Source organism: Idiotropiscis lumnitzeri, chromosome 6, assembly GCF_059441095.1.
Source record: "Idiotropiscis lumnitzeri isolate Australia: NSW breed Sydney's pygmy pipehorse chromosome 6, RoL_Ilum_1.0, whole genome shotgun sequence".
Taxonomy (NCBI): domain Eukaryota; kingdom Metazoa; phylum Chordata; class Actinopteri; order Syngnathiformes; family Syngnathidae; genus Idiotropiscis; species Idiotropiscis lumnitzeri.
Window position 1 is genome coordinate 15,955,016 of NC_142396.1, and position 20,922 is coordinate 15,975,937.

At 40.3% G+C, this 20,922-nt stretch overlaps 1 protein-coding gene across 4 annotated transcripts in view; it reads right to left on the reverse strand.

The window, feature by feature from the left end:
- ldlrad3 (low density lipoprotein receptor class A domain containing 3) overlaps positions 1-16,189 on the reverse strand; it is a 93,104-nt gene extending 76,915 nt beyond the window's left edge. The window contains exons 1-2 of one of the 4 annotated variants that reach the window (XM_088298661.1): positions 16,166-16,189; positions 2,106-2,536 (exon numbers count right to left, since the gene is read on the reverse strand). In XM_088298661.1, the coding sequence (XP_088154787.1) occupies positions 2,106-2,148 (43 nt within the window). In that variant the 5' untranslated portion in view covers positions 2,149-2,536; positions 16,166-16,189. Of the gene's footprint in view, positions 1-1,271; positions 1,355-2,105; positions 2,537-5,733; positions 5,835-16,165 lie in introns of those variants that run through there. The other 3 variants (XM_088298662.1, XM_088298660.1, XM_088298663.1) reach the window with 3 other exon arrangements.
- Positions 16,190-20,922: the final 4,733 nt, after the last annotated feature.

Below are 20,922 nucleotides of genomic sequence, written 5' to 3' on the forward strand. Positions count from 1 at the left end.
GACCCCCACCAACTGCATTTTTACATAATGGAATTTGCATCAGAATGAGCCCAAGATGATGGATTAACGGAACAAGTCCAACAGAATAGCCCGTAAGAGTTGGTAAGATCCTAAAAGGTAAAAAACATGCATATATGGCCAACAGCATAAAGCATGAGTAATGTAATGGTATCAGGGCATACAAGATGACTTGCCCACTCAAACCAGCTGACCACGCCATGCTTCACAGCCAAATAACCGTTATTCTCTGGAAGCTCTTCATCCAGTCAAACACAATTCCAATTCCAAAGACATGCAAGGACACAGTCCAACCATGACACAGTCTTTCTGTTTCTCTTTTCAATGGGAGAAATGACCCAAATACGTGGTCTAGTCATAATTGGCTGCAAATTAATCCTTTGGATGTGTGTCCGTGTGTGCGTGTCTGTGTGTGAGTGCGTGTGCGTGCGTGCTGTTAGCACTAATGGATCACAAACTGACTGATTAAACAAGAAACACCCAGTTAGTGAACAGAATAAATTTCTTTTGTGCTGCCACCCTAATTTTTATCTTTCAGACAATACATCAAGAAACCACAGAGCAGGTATTTTGTCAGTCAATTAATTTTGTCTCGTGATCTCATCTGCGACACTACGCAAAGCAGCAGAACACATGGGTCCCAACCTTCGAAATACTTGACACACTACAAATTTAACTTTATAAATATAAAATGAAGAATAAATACCAAGCTGCAGGCTCTGTGAGGAATATTATCTACAAATCTGAAAGCGGATCATTATGACGGAACTTTCACTAATAACTACGTTAAAGTTTTCATTTTGATCCTAAAAATGACTTACGTTAACTAGAATGCCAAGTTCTATTTTATCCCAAGTTCCATGTTGATGTTATTGTGCAAAGGGACACTTATGTCATGAATATTTCCAGTGACAGTGCTTCTTGAAAATAAATAAAAACACATTTTATATTTACTTTACATTTATTTTATTCAAGTGCAGAACATTCTCATGTTTGAGGTTGAATTTTTGTGACCCAAATGTTGGGAATAAACTGGTCGCTTACTATTGTTATTCAGTTTTAATAGTATAAATTGATCAAGTCTCTTCTAATAATCCATACCAAAGAAATTAATTACAGCATATATAATTCGTGCTCATATCATACCGGACGATATCAGTATCGGACATTACTCTTGGCCGCAATATTGGTATCGTAATTGAAAAAAGTTGGATCATGACACCCCTAGTTTGTTTGTTTACGTTAAAACATACCTTGTGGTTTGTGAGTGACGTCATGCTCGCTGAGATCATGACGTCTATGATGGAGACTTCATCCTTGCTCCGCTTTCATTTGTAACAGCCACTCTTCCAACGACGTGGTAGAACTGTTCACGGTGGTGTAATGGAGGGATAAATAATCCCCAAATCAAATTTTATAATAATGATAATAATAATAATAACGTCAACCTCTACTTCGCGGTTTTTCACGTTCCGCGTTGGTTTCCCGTCGCCATTAAACGCGGGATTACTTTTCAGAGTTTGTACTTCATCACTTGGTAGTTAAATCCGTCTCTATGGATTACGTTGTTTCCCCTCTACTATTGTAATACACAGCTGGTACATCTTTTACCACCGCTACTGAATGCAAAAACAGCTCAAAAGCAGTCGAGGAGTCATGTGGCAAGTGTTCCGTTATGAGCCGCGGTGAAGCCGCCAACGTGAGCTCTGCAGGGGCCCGGCTGCCACGGCCCGCCCGGGGAACAGTTTGACAGTGAGCTCACCGCTCAGCGAGGAGCTCCCCTCGTTGCACACAGGATGGAGCAATGGGCAAGCGCGGAGGGTTGGTTTTAGCAACACGCTTGTCGCTCATAAACGAGGGCACCACAACTTCTCCACAATATTCCACACTTGGTTGTGTTGACGCCGAAGACGCATATTCAGAATCCGAATCAGAATGCATTCTTTCGGGGGGCATAAAAAGTGCTTTAGCTGGTCGGCGGAGAGATACATACACCACATCGCCCCCTCCTCTTTGCTCCCTGAGACCCCCCAGCGCATCACACACGCCATTAATTTACGTTGAAGTTTTTAAAAAAAACAACTTACCAACTGTTCTCGAGCCGAGTAGAATGTACCAGATCCACATCATACGCGTTCCTTTCCCCCCAGACTTGAGCTTTCTGGCCAAAAACTGGGGGTGAAAAACTTCCTCGGCGACGCTTTCTACCACCGCCTGTTGGACTTTAGAACTGGAACTACTTTATCACCGTCCGAGTTAAAGACAACATTTTTGGCATTTCGTGGAGAAGTTCGCGTTGAGTGGAAGTAATGGCGCTCGGGTTGTGGAGAAGGGGCAGGCTTGAACGTGGACGGGTCTTCGGGGTAGACGCTGGCGAGCTGAGGTCGCTCCTGGTTGTTGTTCGGAGGCGGAGACAGCAAGCCGGGCTGCAGGGGTCGGCCTTCTGGGATGGCGGTTGCCAAACTGCGGTTCGGCTCCGGACCGCCAGCGACCCTTCCGAGAAGGTGCTTCTGTGTCGCTATGCAAACGGACACATGAAAGCGTATTAAATAGATTTTTTTCCCCCAAATTTCATTTCGCGAATATTTTCACCAATGCTTATGCTTTACCAACAGTGGAGACATTTTGTGCGCCTGAACATGATACAACATGATTTTCAAACATTAATAAGCACAATCTCAATAAGATTCCCTCGTCTTGGGGAGTAACATGTACCAGCATTACATTTTCGTACACAGAAATATAACTAGTCTGATACAGGAGTAGAAAAAATAGATTACAGTTAGAAATTAAATGCTTTACACTGGCTCCCAATTGAGTTTAGATTTTAAAATTCTGCTACTGGTCCACAAATCACTGAATGGTTTAGGCCCTGGATACATTCAAGAAATCCTGATTGAATACAAGCCTAGTAGGGCTCTCTCTACAATCTCAGGTTAGTTAGTGTAACCCAGAGTCCAAAGTAAAACTGTTGAAGCTGGAATGCCGCTATGCTGCACACAAATGGAATAAGATGCCAACAGAAGTGAAGTCAGCCCCGAGTGTAAATGCTTTTAAGTCCACATTAAAAACTTTGCTTTTTTTCTCCAACCTTTGATGAAGGTCCTCCAAACAATTATTTTTTTTCTTTCTATATTATAGAATATTTTAGTAAAACACTTATGTTTCTTTAGTTTGTTTGAAATGTTTTTTCAAGTTTTCTTTTATGTGTTTAATGTTGTCATGTACATTTATAGTAATTTTTGTAAGCTACTTTTGTTTTCTTTGCTTTGCTTTTGAATGTTCTTAACTGCTCTGTTTGTAATTGTAGGTGTTGTGCCCCTGCTAGTGTGAAGCATATTGAGTAGTCTTGTATATGAAATTTGCTATATAAATAAAACTGCCTTGCCTTGCCTCAAATATTTTACATGATGAAATTAACATGCAGGGATTCCTCTTGCTTTCAAAGTAGTTGTCCAAACAACCTCTCCCTGACTTAAGTGGATAACTGGTTAGTAATTGAGAATTCTGGGCTTAGGCTCAGACAAAATTCACAAAATCAAACTTCAATGGTGGTCAAGTCGGTGAAAAACTCTCCGCTCATTGAAAAGCATTGAACTTGGGGTTATTCCGAAGAGAGCGGAGTTGTTTTTTTTTTTTTTTTTTACTGCGTTTATATAGATAATGATGCAAGCTGATTAAAGCCAAAAATATGTAGAAAACAAAACAAAACATCAAAGTCAGGGGCCCACAATCTTTAAGAATAAGGCACGAGGGTCGCGGCTGAAACGGTACTGAGACCGAGGCAGGAGGGCAGGGACTGACCGGCAAAAAAAAAAATGCCCATATCTGCTTACTACAAAGAACTTTGGTCTTGGTTAGCTTCCATTCCGAACATGCCAGTTCCACTCTCTTCACTCCACCTCTTCGACATTCACAGTCCACACAGTAACATGAAAAGTTGATTTAGTTTTCATCATGTCGTGGTTGGAATATTACCCCACACAACAACTTCGGGTCATGATTTTCTGCAAGCTTTATTTTCTAATCATGTCATGATCTGTTACCAAATCCGTGACAAATCATTGGCAGAAGCAATAGAGTATGGTGCATTGTTCTTATCGACTAAACCGTGTTGCATTGTGTGTATCAACAGAAATGCACAAATATTCGGAATTTTCCAAACCACAATTTTTAATTCCACAGAAGAAATTTTGAACAGGTTCCAAATTCCATAGCGACAAGAAAAACTGTTTGTGACCATTAAAACTGTTGGCGAGACTGGTTGTGACCTTGAACAAACCAGAATGAAAAGCCAACATTCATTCACTGTTCGAAAACATTCGCAAACCTTTGCTTCTCAGTCAGGTATGCTGCATTCGAGGAAGGTAGGACTCGGACTGTCCCAGTTTCAACCTAAATGCGTTCAAGGTGAATGTAAACAACAAATATGTCTGCTTCCAATAACTTGTTTGTTGTTCTGGTTCATCACAAGTTATAACACAGTTTCAAATGTGTTTTGCAAAGTAAGAAAAGCCTTCATGTTCTTTGTCGGTCATCATTGGTTTTCACCTGGGAACTCTTTCAAACAGACATCAAATAGGTCAGGATTCGGGCATAATCAACTGAACTGTGTAGTAATCTTCCACTGCACAATGCACATTCGCAGAACTTGGGGTCCTTGAAAGAAAGCCCGCAACCCTCGTGAGGATATGTGGTTTGGATAATGGAGGGACGGATTGATCAAAGAAAATAATCTCCCACCATAGAGTCCATACATTTAAAATTGCAGCCCACAGTATGCAGTTAAATATTCTCAATGCAAGTTGACGTTACTAGTATGGTTGCAAATTTTGCGCTTTCCTTTTAAAGTCTCGAAATCATGATAAATGAATGAATACTTGATTTAAAAAAAAAAAACTAACTAACTTTTGTGTGACTTGATGACCGCATTTCTCTTGACCACAGGTGTCAAACTCAAGGCCCGGGGGCCAGATCTGGTGCGCGACCTGATTTTATGTGGCCCGCAAAGGGGAAATCATGTGTGTCAACTTCCTGTTTCTAACACATTTATTTCACTTTTAACAACATTGAGATCTGAGATATTGTCGTTCATTTGTTAGCAATACTCCCCCTTTAAAATAAATTGTTGAACAAACAATTATTTCCTGGCTTCTGATTTCAAAACTCGCTAACCCATCAGTTTGTTTCGGTACGCGGTAACGTCATAACGGCCCTCTGAGGGCAACCATAAGTATGATCTGGCCCATCCACAAAAATGAGTTTGACACCTCTGCTCTAGACAGACAGTAATATGGAAAAGAAACACTTTCAAATGCAAATAACTCGTAATAGGTAATATATTACATCATGGAAGTAACTTCCCCAACACTGTTTATCAATGCAGAATTTTGTTTCTTTTGCAATTGACCAAATGCCCGCAGATGGCTGGGATGGTCTCTTGCACACCTGCGACCCTTGTGAGGAAAAGCAGATTGGATAATGGATGGATGGATCTAATTGGATGGTGGAGGTGTACCTGACAGTGAGGCGGCTTCGTGCCCCTTTCCCCAGCTAAAGCTGTGATGACCAATCGTGAAACAGAGCACGTGATGGAAACCCAAGAGACCTCACCTATTAAAGTTCCCCCTTTTATCACTGAACCACAGCTGTGTGCAGGCAGGCAGGCAGGCAGCCTGGCTTCAAACAAACAGCTCCATTTGATATCGTGCTCACCTGGAGGCATAGGCCCAATATCAGACTTCTCCAGCTCACATTCTTCCTTTAATGCTGCTTTATCAAGCCAGACTCATGCGGTCCCAAAGTCCCTGGGATGGTCATGTCATGCCATGAAGATCTTTTTCGTCTGCCTGCCACACGAAATAAATAAATAAATAAAGGAACACATGCTTGATTTCTCCTACAAGGCAGACAGACTCATGAGGATACAGCAGGTGTGGTTTTTAAAATGTGTATGTGATGGGCAGGGTTATCTGCAGGGCTACATTGTCCAGAGGGTCTCGTGTATTTCATTTTGATGGATGCTGATCGTGTGTTTTGTAACCACTCTTAAAAACACTGTGGTTGGCAGATCTGAATATTTTAATGATTGCCAGAGGTAATGATGGCGGAGGCAAGTCTGTTCAGCACAAAAAATAAATAAATCAACTGACAAGTGTAAAAGTAAAGGAAAGCTCTTCGATAAAAGGGAATAAGAAACTTCTTGCAGAACAGAGGTGTCACTTAATACGGTGAAACGTCCAAAGTCAAAATCCCCAACTAAAATGTTTAGGGGGGGAGGACCAAACTTTGCCTTCAATTCATCATCATGTTGTTAGCTTGTGACAGGAAACTCATGGTGGCTCGGAAGTGCAAAACAAAACAACAATATAACTAAACACCACAGCAAATGTAAATAGACAAAAGCAACAAAACCAAATAACACAGCAAATTAAAAAACACAAAAACAAATGACTAAACGCAACAGAAAATGGGAAAAACCAAAAACATGAAGCTAAACAAAATTCAAAACATATAAACACAACAACAAATTTGAACAACAACAATTCTAAAAACTAATTAATCAACAAAAACATAAACAAGACCAAATTGAAAGAGAAAACACAAAAAGAAAACACCGGCAAATTAAAAAACACTAACGCATAACTAAACAAAATAACCAAAAATAAAAAAAAATGCAAATGAAAAAGCACAAAAACAAAACGAAAAAAAACTCAATAGAGGAATGTAGGAATAACTGTAATATTTCAATATCATCGTTGTAATGTTACAATATTAAGCCTTACTTTTGACCCACTTCAGCCAAACGCAGCAATGTGAACTACATAGCCCATGATACATTGCGCCGCTGAGCCAATAGCAACACATGAGAAGAAAATGACTGGAGAAGCCTACATCTTTTTGTGTGTCTGCGTATGTCACCCTCAAAACCGCCTCCAAACTGAACCGAACTCCAGCCAGTTGCAGGGCACTATATATCATTCTCCCTCAATATTGTGAGCTTTTTTACATTTATTTTATTTATTTATTTTTTTTAATAGCGGTAACCTCCCCAAAATATTGTGATAATCATCATATCGCAAGTTTCATATTGTAATAATATTGTATCATCACATTTGGATATCGTCACATGCCTACAAACAACATTAACCTACCGGAAGAGGTACTAGTGGAGAGATGAGACTCATTGCTGATTGGATGAAGGCATCGCTCATTAGCAAACTTGCAAGCTTAGAAGGGAACGCGCTGCTACATTTTAAGTGATCGTACTTGCAGAACACATTTTGGTGGGGAAGCCTTTGGCAAGATCGAACAGTGCAAGTCGCAGGGTGTCCATACGTTGTCGATGCGCATGATGCTGGGACCACCGTTCCTAGCTGATCGAGTCATGGTGGAGAAACTGTGTGTGGATGTGGTTCATATGTAAATTTGTCCCACAGTTATGAAACAGCAGTGTACAAGTGCAGAACATTGGGTCCAAAGAAAGACAGATCCGATTCACTCGGGAGACCCAGTCAGATAAAAACTTTCTCCATAATGTTTACCAATGCCATTCATCCATTGTCCATATCGCTTATCCTCACTGGGACTGCGGTCAAATATCTTCACAGTCAATTTATCTCCTCACAAATGGTTACCTATGGTCCAGCCATTGGTTGCGTAAGTGTTCACATATCTGATGATCATGTGTTATTTAAAATCAGGGCACAACTAATTGGCGATCTGTCCATGCTATAATCCGCCTTTCATCAGCTAAGTGGAATATTAAATGGATGAATGGAACACAACATTTGGAAAAACAGTTCCACTACAAGATGTCAAAAGGACAACCCATACAACCAAACTGTGGAGTAAAAGCACAAATTGACAAGGCTACATTTGAACCGGAACACTGTTAAGTGATGCCCATCCATTAAGTTAGGGCTGCTATAAACAGCAAAGTCCTAATCACATGCTTGCCAACAAATTGACTCATTAGAGGAACATTAAACTCTAATGCGAAAGCCCCAATTAGAGGCCACGTTTAAAAATATACTGGTGAAGCGCGACAGCCTAGCATGACATTGCCCGTTGCTGAGTAGGAGTATTGAGAAGGAGACAAATTGTGCTTGAGATGCCGTGAGAAGTATAAGGCTATACTGTTTGTCTCATAACAGAAGTTGCAAAGACAACCTGTGTGGGTGGCTGTGCCAAAAACATCACTCGCGAAGCAGCCAGGAAGGAGAATGTGTGAGAAAGCCAGAGGCCAAGCAAATGGCTGCGGAGGAAGATAACGTTGAAAGAAGTATTAAAATTTCAAGATAAGAAAAAAAAGCAGGAATACGAAGTAGAGTACTGCGTAGAAATCCTGGGCCAGCAGTAGTTAAAGAAGATGAAGATTATGGTAAAATAAATGCAAAATTGTCATGCATGAAACTAGAGGAGTGTTGCACTGCAAAAAAAAAAAAAGAAAGACCCATTCAAGTGATTTTAAAACGATGGATAGGCAAATTGGTTTTTGGTTTGAGTTGCTATGGCATACATAGAACTTTCCAACCCTCAGGATCCCTTGTTGGTTCATCATTCTTAAAAACAAAATATGGTAGTCCATGATTTTATTTTGTCAACAACATTTTTTATGTGTTCATTGTAGCATTGTTAAAATGACAGAGGGTGTTTTTTTTTCCAATTGCAATTAATACAAAAGTTATTCCTTTACCATATCATATAATAGTACGTATTGCTACAAATAGCCATTCTATAACCTTGGCAATAACTGTAGCCACTGCGGCTCCATCAATTTATCTAATGAGAGGATGAAATGAGGCAGGAGATGGCAGTAATGCAAGTCATGAGCGCTTCAAGGTGTCATGTCCTTGTCACGTCACACTGCACTGGGGGAACTGTGAAATGCCGAGGCCCCAAGAGGCCAGGAAATGGAAGTTTCACTCACTCGAGCGAGACTCCTTACATTCATCTTACATTTAATAGCCCACCTTCTGATGTAAAGGACATCTTTGTTCAGGTTCCAGGGAGCGTGGGAGCCACGCAGCAACAGAGAGTGAAAAACAGGAAGAAGACTCCGTAGGCTTACTTCCAATCCATCAAATAGTGGCACTTGGGCAGAGGTTCCTTATGTAAGGCTACAACCGAAAAGATTCTGTGAGTTTCTACAGACACTGGTTGAATACTTGTTCAGGTTAGTGATGGGCATGACAGTTCTTTTATGTGAACTGAATCTTTAGAATCAGTTCATCACAAAGAATCGTTCAAAGGATTCGTTCACTGAATAGTTGGTGAACCGGAAATTAAATCACATTCACGCACTGAATCATTCGTGAACAAGAAATGACATAGTGTTCAGTTACTGAATTGTTTATGAACAGGAAATGACATCACGTTCATCCACTGAATCATTCGTACACGGGAAATGACCTCACGTTTTCTCACCGATTCATTCGTGAACCGGAAATGACATCACATTCACTTACTGAATCGTTCGTGGTTGGGAAATGGCATCACTTTCTTTCACAGAATCTTACGTGAACGGGAAATGACGTCACGTTCACTCGACGAATCGTTCGTAAACAGGAAATTACCTCACTGATTCCGTGAACATCAATAGCGTAGTAGTATTTTCAGTAAAATCCCTCATCCATCTGATGCTGGTTGCTTGTTCATTTGCGATGATTGACAAAATGCCCGTTCCTGAGCTCAAATGACCTGGAAAAGAACGAATCACTTTAGGAAGTGATCCATTCCCTCACGTTCACCGAAAAATTCTTTCTTTTTGAACGAATCGTTCAAGAACGACCTTACAATAGTTGAGGTGAACCTGCACAATTTGCATCCTACCAGTGACCTAACATCCACACTTGACTAAGTGGCAGTGCGCATATGACGTAATGCACTTGTTTTCAAGTTTATCTCTGCCCACCCTGTCAACGTTGGTTAGAAACATACTGAGCTGAGCACACAAAAAATATGACAGAAATCACTGAAATGTTTTCCACTTAGAATGCAAACACACAAACTTAATTATTCAGATTAGCGATCAACATCCACTTCCTTTGGCAGTCGCTGTCAAAGCTGATGAAACCAGAAAGACATCGCCAATAGAATTAGAAGGGCATGGAAACACTCCACAACGTGCGCGCGTGTGTGTGTTTGCGTGTGCTTGTGTGTCACACGAACTGATATTGATTTGGGATTTCAAAGGCTCAGGCCAAAAACAATTTGAGTGAGAGACGCTTAAAGCATCAACAATTACTATCTTAATGGATCCGGACAAAATGATGTACAGATTGGAAGATGTTACATTATAAACTCTTCTTTCAATTATGTCACAAAGCGCTTTAGAAAAGAAGATTAAAAGGGACAGTAGATGGGAGGAATTTAAAAAGACAGGTAGACGTGCACGAGTAAAACAGAAGCATGCTATGAAAAAATGAAGAATTCATTAAATACATATTTTATGAGTGTCAAAGTTACATTATAACCCACTCAGAGAAAGTACTTTGCATATCGCGCTAGTTGGTTCCTGAATCACCACGACAAACAATTCAAAACCTTCCGACAGAATGAAAAGGAATCGTGAGACTGCAGTACTAAGAGCATCATCCTGTGGCCCGCTTTTGGGAAGAATAGAAAGGCTATTCAAGATGATTCGACAACAACGCAAGTGACTCAAGTGAACTGAATCACTTCAAATTAAGTTATGACACAAGAAAACAGAGTTCTCAACAAGCTCATTAGCAACCAACAAAACTGTCATCTGCACTGGTGACCAAGTGCAGTATGCAGCTCTGAAAATGACGAGGAGCAAAAAAAAAAAAAAAAAACAATTCACATTGGAATTGGATGGGGGATGTAGTAAGAGATGCTCACATCCAGGTTGATTCGTTTTCTGGCGCCCATTGTGGCTCGGTTTACCGCTAACACCTGCAGGCTGACTTGTTTAGTACACCGGCATCGAGAGTAAAGCAGGTGATTTTATGGGCCAATCCTCCGCTGCCCGCCTGCCTGCTTGCCATGCCCTGGCCTAGTTCTGGATTTTTCATTCAACTGCTCAGCGCTCGAGGCTGTGAGATAAATAAATTAAAAAAAAGACCAAAGTTAGTGCCATTGAAAGTAACCTTGAAAGTACAAAAGCAGTCATTTGAGATGGTAGCACGGGGCAATGGGGTTGTGCATAGCTTGAGCAAGTGATTGACAGTTTTGATTAAAGTGTGAATTGGAATAAAAGAAGCAAGAGACAACACTTGAGAAAATTGACTCGTTAGAAACAAGAGAAAGCTTCAAATCAAAATGTGCTTTTGATGTGTTTGTGTGTGCGAAGGGAGAACAAGGAGCAAAAACTTTATGGAATCAAGAGTTTCGTCAAGGGCACGGCAAACTGGATTATGGTGGGGTGAGAAAGAGTTGAAGAAACGGAAGCACAGGGGAGGATAGGATGAGCGGAAACATTGGAAAAGAGACTGCTTGGAGATGGTGAGTGACTTTGGCAGGAGGAAGTTGTGCTCAGAAGAGTTAAAGAGTCAGCACAGTGAGGGGTTAGACAGCTCAGTCGGAACCGGAAGGATCCGCAAGGCTTCGGGATAACAAGCAGTAACGCCACATGGTAGGTAGAACTCTCGCCCTGCTGCGCCGATCTCGAACTAAAGTAGCCACACAAGGGGGTAGAGGCGAGGGGGGCTGGCCCAATAAAGCGAACTGAATGAGAGAGGAGAGCAGAGCCTTTGATCCTCATGACAAACCAGCTCAGTGGCCACTGCTGCCGGGGTAGACGACAGAAAAATGGCACAAGGTGGGTTGATGTTCAAATATTAAACACTTTTTTTAATAACACAATTTGCCAGAGGCAAATGCTTTGCTATTCTGTTTTTAATCAACTCAGCTTCATTTACAGACTCATCAAAATATAAAATGTGGTGCAAATATAAAGAAACGCAAGAAAATACATATTAAGCAGAACAGCATCACCCAATGATGTCTGTCAATCGAATGAATCTAAATCTCATTTTAGTATTATTCCTTTATTTAACCAGCTGAAAAATATTTGAGATTAAAAATCTCTTTTCAATCATTTTTTTACCTAGAACACATGTAGCACTTAATTTAATAATCTGACAAGTACCTAGTGATTGCAATGTTTGAGTCATTTATCCAGCAGATAACGTTGTATATTGGATTTCTTATATAAAAACGGTTGTCAGTTTGGGATCCGTTAAAGAGAATCAAAGGGTAAATTTTCTGACAGTTGTTGAGCGCTGCCATCCCAACTCCATCACAAACAAGTGGACCAAGACAACTTGGAAAGATGCAAAAAAAACAGGGTATATCAGTTAGGATGAAATCTGTTAAAACAGCAGCAGAAAGGATTGGGGAAAAAAAAGGCACAAAATTATGTCAGTCAAGCCCTGTAATCGATTGAGTCAAGCCCAGGCCAGTGGAACCCTCCATTTGTCTAACATCAACTGAGATAGGCTCCAGCTGACCCGCAACCCTAATGAGGAAAAATGGTTTCGAAAGCATGTGGAAAAAAACAGAAACAACCATGTTTTCGTTTCATCAAGTGGGCTTTGTTGTATGGGAAATTTGTGAGCATGGCAGTCTACTTGCAGCATATCCTCGTTGGGGTCGTCAAATGAGGTGCTTCCACCCAGTTAGCGCTGTGCAAGTAATCGGAATTCAATTATGATAACTACACTCAATAATTAAAAAAATTGGCATGATCATATATGTACTCATTTTTTAAATTTTAAAATCACATATTTGAATTTTTTTTTATTATTTATTTATTTTTACGATTAAACATGTACTTCATTTGTATGGAAAAAATTATTATTATTTGGAAAAATCGTGATTTCAATTATTACCAAAATAATCTTGATTAATGTTTTCATAATCGAGCAGCCCTACACCCAGTGCATTTTTTAAAAATTTTATTTAATTTATTTTTAAAAATTTTTTTAGGTGCCACCCAGGGCCTTGGGTGCCCTCATCTTAGAAGTCAGATGGTGCCACCCACCCCAACCTGATCTACCAATTTTTTGTGGTCCGGTGAATCTGACTGTTAAATGGATACGTACGTAGATATAATTACTAGTAACCGATTATAATTACTAGTAACCGATTAAAAAATGTAGTTAGTAATGTAATCAAAGTGCCGTAATATTAAAGTAATGCAAGCGGAATACGTTTCATTACTTTTTGATTGCTCCATTCCCAGATATGTTGAAAGAAATTAACAACAAAACAATCAACCCATTATTTTTAGATATCTCTCAGTTTTTGTCTGTTGTATGGCTGTTTTATATGCATGCAGAAAATGAACCCTTTGGATGCAGGCCACAAAGAAGGGAATGAAATGACAAGTTTCGGCAGGGTATTCCCATCCTCCCCCTGGTGTGTCTGGGCCGATGGGGGTTTCCAGCCTGCTGTCGAGAGCGATGAAATGTGAGCATGGAATGAGCATGGCTTTGTGGTTTCTAATCCTCAAAGGAGGGGAGGTGGTTCTCTACACACTGCCAGGGTCAGGTCTAGCATTCTGGCAAATGTACGAGCATTGCAACATATTGACTTCCTTTGTGCCGATACGTTCAAATTTACGGACTTGAAGTGTTTTTGAAAATGACTGAAATCAGGCTGTTGTTGACATTTGATCAAGTGCATCTCATTACGGTGATGCCTTCAGGAAACACAGCCAGTGTCTTTAATGTCAGCTGGGAGTGAAAGGAACGGGGCCCGTCTTGCTTTCCTGTGGCTAATGAAATTGAGAAAATCTCATTAAATAGCATGGCTTGAGGCAACTGAGCCAGGGCACATGCTGAGCATGACCTTTCATTATAGGGACAATCAACGGTCGTGGCTGCACCTTTAATAACAACTATTTTAATAGTTAAATCCAATTTCCCCTAAGTTTAGTGTATACTATAAATCCCGAGCATGAGGTGCAGAGATGAGCATATAGAAAATACAAGAAAATATAGTACAGTAAATGCATACTGTTACATATGTACGTATTGCATTTTAAATTATTGTAATTGGTAACATTATGAATAGAAATTGCAGTCTCTAAACTGTGTAAAATGATGATCTAACTTAAGCCTCTTACACAAATGGGTTGCTTTTGAAATGCCTGCACAAAAAAAATCACTGACAAAATTACAAGATTATAATTTAAACAGGCCTACGTTGTATTATATGTTCTGTCGTTTTTTTTTTTCCACAAAAAAAATAAATAAATCAAAATGAACCATTCACTAATTTTCTTGTCTGCACATGCCATTCAGCATCATGGGTGAGCTGGAGCCATTTAGTATGCGAGGAAATTAGTTTAGCAGGGAAAAAAACAACTAGAGACAAACTTGGAAGCCCAAAATAGAAAGACACAATGATTTTAGTTAATTTGTGTTTCACAGCCACAGATTGAAATAAAATGAAAAAGTCTCTAATATATTTACTTCCAACCCTCAGGATTTGTCACCATTTAAAAAACTAAATTATATTCTATTCAGCTAACTGAGAACATTAAAAAGGACACACAGAAGACATTCAACCTGAAGTAGCATGGAAGGAATTCTTGCCTTCAATGACATAAAGTACACTACTAATATACAGCACTACGCTTAATACAATCAGGAATTTGGAGCCCATCACCCAGTTTTAAAAGATGATCACAAATCCGATCATAAAATGGACCAATCTATCCAACATTTTTGTTTACTGTACAGTGTACACCTGCTATTTGCATTGGATTGGGACCAATTGGTTGGAAAAAAATCTGATCAACTCATGCCACCACCCCCCAAAAAAAGTAAAATAATTAATTTTTTTGCAAAAAAATTTGAAAAGAAAAACCAACTGCATATGTTGAGAAACCTTAGATTATTAACAACAACAACATTGAACGTCGCTGGAGTGAACAAGATTGTGTTTGCTGTAATTTCCTATTTCATAGATCCAATCAATGATATCATTGATCGATTAGCAAATTACGACATTACAACCAATCACCAATTTCGGATGAAATGAAATACAAAATATCTGCCGATCCAATACAACCAATCAGACCTGTGTTCATGTTACACCACACCTGTGTGGCAGAATTTTGTTGTCATGGTAACGTTTGCCAAACTGCACGTTCAAATATTTCGTAAGTTTAAACCTCTAATTGTTGCAGATAACCTGTCTTTCATATTAATAAATACTTTATTTGCTGTTACCTTAGTTTTCTATAATGTATAATAGATCTGATATTGTTTGTTATAACAAACATTAATTGTTGAAAAATACGAAGAAAATCGCAAATCAAATCGCAATCTAATTCTTAGGGAAAGAAAATCGCAATTTGATAATTTTCCATAATTTTTTAACCCTAACTGGGTTCATTTAGGTTCATCGTCAGCAAAACTGGAAAAGCCATGACTATAAGTTTTGTATCCGCTCATTATTCCTCTCACTGCTAGAAAAGCTTTCATGAAGAAAATATTCTTTGTAGCTCGGCCGTGAGATGCAGAATATCTGAGTAACGAGATGCTCGCTTACGGAAAGAAGCACATCATTTCTTATGAATGTAACCACACACACATGCACACACGCGCGCACAAATTTATCTGCCATGCACGTCCATGGTAATGGAGATAGAATAGCCACCTTTGAGATGATTACACGGATTTTAAAAGCCCGCCCTTTGTGGCTGTAGATATGCATCACAGAGGACGGTGAGAACTGTTTCAAAGAAATTGCACATGCACGTGTTTGCAGAGCGTTTGAGATTCTGCCCAGAGGTAAACATCACAAGGCCACTCCGAAACATTTCTAACTACCTTGGGACAGCTCTCACTTCACTGTCCTTCTGTACACTGTGAGACCGTGCCGAGCTAAAATTGAAACATAGTCATCTCCAGAGCTGGGCAATTGACCCTTTTTTGCCGGTTAGTCCCCCGCCTTTGGGCCGCAATCTCTGTACCGTTCCAGCCTCGACACCCCCGGCCTTATTCATAAAAATTGTCGGCATAACGCCGCCGCGGGAGAGATGCTAACGGCAGAGGTTTATTTAAACATCATTAGCTGGCTAATAGACTCCAGCGACCCTTGTGAGGAGAAGCGGTACAGATAATGGATGGATGCATAGCTGGCTAATTTACTATTCGAATGCGCTTACCTTGTTATAGGCTTATATTGGTCTTATTGGTCTCGTTCATGTCATTCTTCTTCTTTCTTCTCCACGAACGTGCCCAATGCAATTCAGTACGCACAATTGGCGTTATAATTGTGGTATTGGGCTGGAGGGCCGGACCATTCCGCCCCTAGAATGGACTGCCCAGTTCTGGTCTTCTCAATCCACTTGTTGTCAACTAGTTTGGACATTACCTTGTTGGGAAAGACAGTAACAGTCGAGAAATGTCACAATCTTAGGGCATAGGTTTACATGAGCTACACATATGAAGACATTTAATCCATTAGTGTGCCAGTTTGTCTAATTTGGCAATTCTTGAAAAGTATATTTTAAAAAAATGTAACCTCCATATTGGTCATGTAGAACAACAACAACTGGGGGGTTTCAATGCTACCAGAGGATGTACACTTGTTGCCTCTTGATGTAAAAAAAAAAAAAAAAAATCTCCCTCCCAAAAAGCACTAAGGAGGGGACAAGTAATATATAAGTAGAAAGCGGGAGGTGCAGCGATGGCAAAGGTGTGGCGAGCATCTTCAAAGCTGTAATTCATTCAATTCCTGAAGATTTCAAATTGTGAGATGTGATGATCTGTATTTTTTTTTCCTTTTTCTAGAATGTGTGCATTTTTAACGTGTGTCTAATCTCTACCCCATCCCATCTACATAAATTCATTTTTTTCCCCTGAAGGAATTGCATCATGGGGAAGTAGTCCCCCCCAAGAGCTGCAGGGGGTTGCAGAGATGCAAGGACATAAAGGGCTTCCTTTTGTTGGGGAATAAATTCATGCTCTTACTGTTAGAAGCCACAACTGCATTTCCCTTTCATCTTTCCTTTAAGTCCAAATATTACCTTGTCTAGACTGGTAATTGATTTTGAATAGTAACACAACACATTGAGTACATGATCCATCTCTTCTTTGGAGTCATATTTCAGAATTGTATTTACCCTACAATGTCAGGGAAACAAAGTAAGGCAAATTGTAATCAGGACAAAAAGAGGGCAACTGTCTTTCTCGGTGTACCTGACTGCTTGTTGGCGTGAGCATCCAGCCTCTGAATTTTCAAGGGTCCCCCAGACGTGAACGAACGTGCAACTGACTGGTTCAGCCTAGAAAGGATAGGGCGGGATGTCCATTGGGGTTTGTTGTGGTGGCCGGAGACTTGAGGTTAGTGGGAGGGCAAATAGACTAGAACACTGCTATAATTGGCTGTCAGCAGACAGTGTCAATCAGACGCATCTGTGAATGCTTTGCTGCTGTAATAAAATGTTGCCGCAGTCAGATTTTCCAAACCAGCCAGCATTTTTTTTTTCAAACTACACAACAAAATCTCAAACGCTTAAACTTTGCATTTGATATTTATCACAGATTTGCATTTTTAAGCATGTATTTTACAAATTATTGTCAATCATTCATTTCTTTAAACTGGTTTCCTTACAATGTTTTTTTTTAAAGGTATTCACGTAAGTCTAGCAATTACAAACATGGTATTTTCCAGAGCTGGGCAGCCTGGATGTCCATTTTTGGAGAGAGGGGTGGGAGGTGAAAAATTTTAAAAAAGGGCTCAATTAATCAAGATCGGAGGTGGATTTCAGTCCGGCCCACCATCTGGCCCTTGTGCGTGTGATGTGGTCAAGGACAAATGGACAAACAACAAAAAATTGCCTCCTATCGTGTCGAAAGCGCCTGTTGTCCGTTCCTGCTTCGGTCGCTCGATGGGATCGGACGGTGACAATTTTTATCAATAAGGCCTGAAAGTTTAGGCCGGAAGGCTACCGAGATTGCGGCTGGAGGGCGGGGGAGTGACTGGCAAAAAAAGGGTTAAGTGCCCAGCCCTGGTCCGGTTTCTAACCATAAATACAATACAATGCAATACAACTTTATTAGTATAGCTGTAATTATGTGTACCCAAGGATTCAATTGTGAAACCTGTATGGCACATCACAAAAAGTTGTACTTTGGGGTACAAAAATGGACCCCCGCGGTGCCCTGTTTTACGACAGTGTTTAAGCTCAAAATTTGAAAATCAAGTTTACGTTTGTGTAAGTGTCTGCTTTTAGTTTTGCCTCATAAATTGAAGTCTCTCAGGGTTGGACCATTAAAAATCACCAGGTTTTTAGTCTTTGGATCACCGTCTTCCAGGACATTTATAAAGTCGGTGCCTTAGGAGGAATTTAGGATTTGATGTCTATTAAGGGGATTTAGAAGTTCCTGTGGGGCTAAGCTTGGAGAAATAAGAATGTATTCATTCTCCTTGCCTTAAATAGGGCATACACTGTGTGCCTTTACAAGTCTTCATTTTAAATCCCAACCCACACTGTACAATTTAATCACCTGTCAGAAAACTCAAAGCTAACCACAAAGAAGGCATTTGCAAACTCAGTGGACTCGGAATGCTAATGCTAAAACAATGCTAAAGCTAACGAAGGAATGCATATTTCAACAGGCTTCAAATCTATCTACATCTCGCTTTTTAAAATTCTTTTCAAACTGGCACGAAAGTTAACAAGAAGTTAATCTCTGCAAAAACATGTAGTGTCATTCTCACCATGATATGCGATGAAGCCATTATGTCAATGAAAGTGATTAAATGCAAAGTATATTCACATCAACACTCAACACAGATAAAAAACAAATCCCTCTCTGGATATTCCACTTTTTTATTAATGATGTGTTCATCATCTCTTTTTGCCATCACTGGCGGCAAACGATGGTGACGAGAACAGAGACAGGTGTTTCTCAGCTATATCCTGATTCCTCATTGAAACCCTACAATTATCGCAAATTGTTATGTAATCGTTTTATTTTATTTATTTTTTTATCTCCTGTAGTCCTATGGGAGAGGCCCACTTCTCATCTATTTATTGAACAACGACAGAATAATAAAACACAAGAAGCACACTCAAGCTGAAGATGCCGTCGGCCAGATCTCGTCCACACGCAAACCCACCAGGGCAGGACCCGCCTCTTAAAGGAACATCTAAGACACACATTTATTTGTTTTTTATTAAAAGCATGCTTTAATGACTCTAAGCATGTCATTTAAAGTGTGTGGGAGGGGTAAAATGCTGAAACGGTTTCTCTACATTGCAGACTTTTACCTACAACGAAACCCCCGTGTTAACGTGTAATTCACAGTAGTACTGTCACGATGCTCATTAAAAAATAAAGTCAGGTGTGCCACTGCTATTCTTACTGTTACAGACAGAACTCAAACATCAAATCTTTGAAGTCAGACCTATGCCGCTCACCGTCCCTAGGGGGCACATTTGCATGACAGCTGCAGCTGTGAGCAATTAATGTGCGTTATGACACCTATTCCTCGTAACATTCTCACTTATTTTGTCCATTCATCTTGACAGTAACAGGAAGTGTCAAGGCCCGCATGCAATATGATAAATTTCTACTTTGATCAACTCCAGCTCAATCGGTATGATTTATAGTGACAGAGAATTCTGCGACTAATAGTACAATGGTGTGTTGGAATAAATGAGCAACTGATTTCAGCAGTTTATCCTTCAAAAGCGTTCTTTGATTTATTCAAGATCATTTCCTCAGCAGCGTCTTTAGACTTTTGTAAGAACATGATGAATGGGAGCTACATGTTGGTCGAGCTTTATTTGTGACACAGTAAGCGTTTAATGGCGTATGCACGTTGATGTGCCAATCATGCATAGTGAAAGCGTTTCACCACCTTGTCTATGATGATAGAGGCGCAAACGGAACAATTAAGTGAGTCGTCCTGCTGTCATGTAAAGGTCATGGCGACACTACAGGCCAACTCCGCCGAGCATGCAAGAGAGAGCATTTTCATCATATTAATGCAGTGTGGTCTAGCAAGGCCAGCGGCGCGAGCTCGACAAAAGACACCGTCCCTGATAAAATTGCGAGTATCAGCTCTTTTATCAAATAAAGAATCCATGCTTTTAATCTCCCGGCTTGGGGCATGACCAGACAGATGCGCCTTTCCCTCTCCTCAGGCCAGGTCAGGGAATGCGACTGCTGCCTCACACACAAAGCTGTGTCGTAAACGCAACGAACAAGCTCGGAAGAAGACAGAAAGGGACAAACTGTGTACACCGTGTGAATGATAAGCTGCATCATGTGCAAGGAGGGAAACGTTGAGTGCATCAGACAAGGTTGACAATGTGAAATCTGTCATTCATTTCCCTGAAGGGATACAAGAACTTTGAATAGTCTTTTTTAAGGAGTCGTCCTCATGTTGACACATTTGTGCCAGGAAATATTTCTTTTTAATATCAAGCTTGTGTTTGCTTCCAAGTTGCTTTAGGCAAAGATATTGGGAAAGGGAGCCTGAGAATACTTTACTTTTCCTCCCACATCTCTCCATTTCTCTTTGTTGTGAAGGCAATTCATCACAAATATGACGGTGAAAATGTAATGTGCTTTAGCTCCCACAAGCAACAGCGTGAGGTGTTATCTAGACGGCATGTTCATTAGGATTCAGAGGCACGTTCCATTATCAGCTAGAGGAAACAAACCGTTGCAGTTCCATCCCTCAGCAGCCACACCATTGTGATCCTCTATCTCTAATACCTTGCATGGGACCAGTTTACACCAGCCATTATAGACTGTGATCATGCATCACTCACGCACATCTTCAGCCCTCTTTGTTTCCCCTCCGTAATTCATACTTGTCCAAGTCGGATGGTCAGGCAAGAAAATACTCCACAGAGGTTAGAGAGGGCGGCCCGGGAGAGTCGTTGCTGACCTGAGGATGTAA